The sequence below is a fragment of the Aplysia californica genome, unplaced genomic scaffold (assembly GCF_000002075.1).
Source record: "Aplysia californica isolate F4 #8 unplaced genomic scaffold, AplCal3.0 scaffold01707, whole genome shotgun sequence".
Classification (NCBI taxonomy): domain Eukaryota; kingdom Metazoa; phylum Mollusca; class Gastropoda; order Aplysiida; family Aplysiidae; genus Aplysia; species Aplysia californica.
Window position 1 is genome coordinate 33,850 of NW_004798977.1, and position 5,475 is coordinate 39,324.

At 37.3% G+C, this 5,475-nt stretch overlaps 1 protein-coding gene across 1 annotated transcript in view; it reads left to right on the forward strand.

Moving 5' to 3' along the window:
• LOC100533415 (7B2) overlaps nt 1–3,008 on the forward strand; it is a gene marked incomplete in the record, with an annotated part of 15,025 nt that extends 12,017 nt beyond the window's left edge. The window contains 2 exon segments of the mRNA NM_001204699.1: nt 252–332; nt 2,029–3,008. Of these exon segments, the coding sequence (NP_001191628.1) occupies nt 252–332; nt 2,029–2,157 (210 nt within the window).
• Nucleotides 3,009–5,475: the final 2,467 nt, after the last annotated feature.

The following is a 5,475-nucleotide window of genomic DNA, read 5'->3' on the forward strand; positions in this document are numbered from 1 at the left end:
AATAGTAATAGTAATAGTACTAATAAAAATAAGAATAGCAATATTAATAATAATCATTCAAATAATCATCATAATAATGATAATATTAGTAATAAAAATCTTGTCAATAACAGCACATATCCACGCTTGCTTCATGCTTTTAGCGCTTTACAACAACTGCTATAATGAGCTTCCTAATTCTTTGACAAGTTGGCATTTCTCGGAAACGCTTGACGTTCACGTGTGGGACTTGTATATATGTCTATTGTCAGGAAAACAACCCCACAATGTCGGAGACGCGGAAAAGAGTGACGCTGGTGGCAAAGAAGTCTCCACATATTATTCACAAACGAGTAAGTCACTTCATGTGGCCTTCTCCCAAACTAACATCTCATTATTTATTCCTTTCCTTGTCATTCCAGAAATCATCTAACTCATCAGGGGATCCCTTTTGGTGGATTAAAAAGACACTCGTTAGGTTCAAATGCTGTGGTGATATCGTTATTATGACTATTTTTTAGAAGGTTTTCAGAGGTGGATTTTTTTAGTCCCCAAAGAACGACTATTTAGTTTTGAGGTCCAGCCTCTTGATGTCTTCATTCAAGCTGAAAGTGCTGTAAAAGTCCAACTTGAACCCTAGACTAGTATTGAAAAGTAAACTAATCACGATACTTACTCCGATTCACACAAGAGTTTATGGCGGCTATTTCTTTTCTTTGGTTTAAGGTTCATTATTGTATCAGTACAGTGTTGTTGTTGTAATTAACATATCTGTTGAGTTTAAGGACTTCCAATGACTCACTACAAGGTCCCAACTGATTCATTAACCTGTAATCTTTCGTCTTAAGTTGTTCATTTTCCAATGAACAGTAAGTAGAGAAATAACAGTAACTGGATTTCAGTGGATTAAAATGAAAAGTTCATGAAGTTTTTTATTTCAGAATTAGATCTAGCAGTTTTTACCGTTTGATCGACTGTTGTCTCTAAACATTTAGAGGTTTTCTTAATAAAGACGCATATTATACTGTTTTGTCTTGAGAGTAAATTGTGAATCACTTGAGAGAGTATAAGGACATCTATTACACTCGAAATAAGAAGGAAAATGAGTTGGTCACCTTTTCTGCATTTTTTCTTTTTCCGTGCCAAAAAGGAGGGAAGGTCAAACAAAAGCAGTCCACTATTCATTCATTCCTTCTTTCTTTATCTCACTTCATGCGAGCCCTCTATATATTGAACAAAAACACCGATCATAAGTGACAAAAAGATTCTATGATTTGAGGAAAGGTAATAGCAGATGATTTCAACTATCGATCTTTCAAATCTTTAAAGACATTCTTCTAGATTGTTTCTGCCACATACCAATGATTGTAAGTGCTTGTATAGGTTTGTCACCCCCATAGACACACGAAGAGCATGCAGGAGGCGGGCGGCTATGACACCCAGACATTGGGATACAGTATCCCAGCTGACAGACGGAGATATTCATTCGTTACAACAATTTCTTCCCGTTCTCGCGCCGTTTGCTTACACTAGAGATGATGAGCTTTACCATCGCCATACACACGCCGATTACCACATGCTGCGGGTTCTGATTCTCTGAAGAACTTGGTCACACATGATAAGTCAAACAAACAAAACCTTGCATTGATTTTTACGCATCATTTTTTAATCAACCGGTGTCTGGGGTGTAGCAGAGGCTTGAGTTTGATTTCCGTTTGGGGATAATCTTTATGGGGTGTCTCTGTATTTCCCCTGGGATGTTGTATTCCTCTCAGCCCGGGCTATCCCTGACGGACAGGACCGAAACATTCCGCCTCCTAAATTACCTAAACTGTGTCCAGGAGTGCAAATCAATTACAATTGCAATTTATAAGAAAGTTTATCTTCTATTGTTGTCATCATGTCGTCTCCTCTTTCAATATACAATTCATACCATGCATAGGCTACTTTACTAAAGAAAATACTAGTTTTCTCTTTACCGCGATACCTTGCATGTTTTGTCTTGGTGACATTGATAAATATTTTTTTTTAAACCATTTCTTTCCCTAGTCTGAGCAATCAGACCACAGCAATCCTTTCCTGCAAGGAGCTCCTGTAGCTATTGCTGCTAAGAAAGACCCCAATACCGCACAGAGGGTCATTCCCCAGTGGGCCAGATACGACCAGCCCTTGCGGTGAACTCAGCTGTGATTGGAGGGATGGGCATGACGTCATTCGAAGTTATACCATGATCCCTCACGCCGGAAGTTGGAAGGATGGCGGGGGTCTTGAATGTTGTTGATTTAAATTGTGATTACTGTTCTTGTAAAAATGTTTCAGAAACTATTTTCGTGATAAATTTTCTCCCTAAACGAGACCCCAGAAGAAGGAACACTGTATCTTTTCAAACATCCAACATTCACCATAATATATTTATCTCTGAGTTGTGAGTCATGCTTTCACTAGTGCAGGTAAGAGCTCCGCTTTGAATCACTGTCATTTAATTTTGTAAAAGGAAAACATCGCAGTCACCAGTCACTTTGATCGACGTAAGGTTTTAGTTTCTCACAGAAATTACACAAGCATAATTATAATAACATTAATTCATTGTTCTCGAGCCTGTGTCATCAGCTGACAGTCAATCAATGTCTCTATCTATTCTTGTAAACGAAATCCATGATGTATTATCCAAAAGTCACTCACCGAAACATTTCCAATGATTTTGTGCTTTCTCACTTTATGTGCGATAAAAAAAAGGCTTAAATATTGAACCATGAAGTATCTAAAACAAGAGAAGGTATTCCTAATTATTCAAGGAGGTGTGTAAATATTGAACCATGAAGTATCTAAAACAAGCGAAGGTATTCCTAATTATTCAATGAGGTATTATTTCACCCCTTCTTCAGTCAACATCGTGTTTGTATATCTGGAATATTTTATTATTGATTTGTTTCTTTACAGGAACTTGTTTTGTTTTTCTTCTGACGTGGCACAAAGTACTTAAACTTGTAACATAGGGACGCGCAATAAAGAATATAATACAACACCTCACCACCACGCCTTCAGATGTGAACTTCATTTTGGTTTTAGTTTCATCGTACAAATAATATACATGTACGTGTACTGAGTTTCATCAAAAATGCGACGGAGGTATTGCACTTGAAACAACTTTATTTGATAATGATATTCCTTTCGGGTTTATTGCAGTGTGCAGTTTATTTCCCTAAATTATGGTGGTATTTAATTCGCAATTCTATAAAAGATAACATTGCATGTTTATTCATTGGTCAATGGACCTGCAGAAAAAAAGACAATTGAATAAAGCAGGAGTTGCCTTCCTTGAGTAAGTTTAAGTAACATTTTGTAAAAAGAAACTGTAATAAACCTGGATCAAAGATAAGAAATAGAGATTGTTTCGAGCACAATATATAAGCTGTGTTTTTAATGAAAGTATGTATATTTTGCGCTGCTTAAAATCAACTTGGACGTTGGTTGATTCAAGTTGATTGTTGGTCATGACGTCACAACCAACCTATTAAATGACTACTTTCCTCATTTCTCTAGTACGTGTATCTCACCCACTTAGAAACACTCTGCTAAGATACTCCCTCAATGCACGTCTCTAATCCGGCTAAAAAAAATAATAATAATAAAAGCAAATAAAACGATAACACCACACCCCCCCCCCCTTTTTTTATTCTCTTTGAATCATATTTAAAATTTTCGCAGCTCAGCCCAGTAACGATGGTTATATTTGCAGGCTGCGTGGTTATCCCCCCCCTCCCTCCTCCACTCCCTTACCCAATACAAGGAAAGAAACGAAAAAAATACAATGATAACCTCAGCCCCGAAATTGCAATAGCAAAACACCAATAATATAACCAGCATAGAACCCAGATAAACAAACAAACAAATAAACAAACAAACAAACAAACAAACAAACAAGCAAAAAGCCATGCCAAGAACAGATTCCCGGAATGTTGTAAATTCGTTGTTTGGAGTTAGTATTTATTAACAGTTCTTCTAGAATCAACCTCAAGTTTCCAATTTCCTTAAGCATAGGTAAAATATTAGATCGTATATTCAAACTTTTTCGGGCTCATCTATTTTCTAGAACAGCAAAAAAGAAAAAAAAGGCAACCCCCCCTTCCAACCCCCCCCCCCCAAAAAAAAAAACCCCATTACGTTATTGCCAAAGAAATAATCTATTCTGTCATATTACAATGTATGCGCACGTGCGTGTAGATTCAAAACCAAAAGAAAAAATAACAAAAAGCACATACTTTTACAAACTCGACACATGCCCGTAAAAACGCATCACATAAACACAGATATGAACTCTGACGTAATCCATTATCTTAAAACCGTGTATACGTTGATGCATCATTCGTTTCTAAATATGGGCATGCAGACATTGCACACACGTTCGTACACATTTAAACATACTCGCTCCACCTCGAACTCTCAGCATAAATACTGATACCAAATCACACACACATACACACACAAACACACACACACACACACACACACACACACACACACCTACGGTCACACTCTCCCTACAACAACAACAACAACAAATATACAAAAACAAGAACAATAAGAACAACAACAACAACCACACACCATAAGAAGACGGACATAGAAAAACAACACAGCATACACATAGTACAACATTAACACATCCACTAATGTAATGAAGTTATGAGCGGTAGCGACATCACCAAAGCAATAATATCAAAGCGAATATAATTAAAATCACTATAACAACAGTATCAACAGGTTCGTCAGTAACTACATTATGAAGGCTACCTTCCCAAAACGCAAAAAAGTCCTATCTCCTCAGTACCTAGTTTTGAGACATTTGACACAAAACATTTCGAGTTTTACCACATATCATTTTTTATCAAGCTTTCTCGAATGTAAATCTCTGAATATCTTGATAACAACTCTTACGATTTTAATTGCGTTTCGTTCATATTTTTGCCTTCAGCAAATGTGTTTTATCCATTTTTCTTAAGTTCTGCAGTAATTTATTGATATAATGTGTTTTACCACGGCGCCCTCCATGTGTCTATCGCAGTCTCAGCAACGACCACTATTTACATCAGTGCTTTGGACATGAACAAAAATGAAATAATGATAAATATCAAAGGGTGTGCTGGAAAACAGGAAAGATGTCTACAGGAATATCATTAACACCAGCCAATGTCAACAACAGTATGTCAGTAGGGAAAGAGATCCACAACAGCAGACAGCCGCAGCAACAGCAGGACCTACAGCAGCTACAACAGTAACTGCAACTGTCTGCAGCTGGAACCTGTGACAGGCTTGCACGACTTTTGCCAGAATTGGTCTCACTGTCCAATAGTCAAAAGTCACCTTAGCCAATACGTGTCCGTTTCGCGTTAGAAATTTATGTAATAATAATCTCCCCTGCAGATGTCCGGGCCATCGCCAGGCTTTGGCGGTCCAACTATTCTACTTCTTCTTCTTCTTCTTCTTCTTCTTATT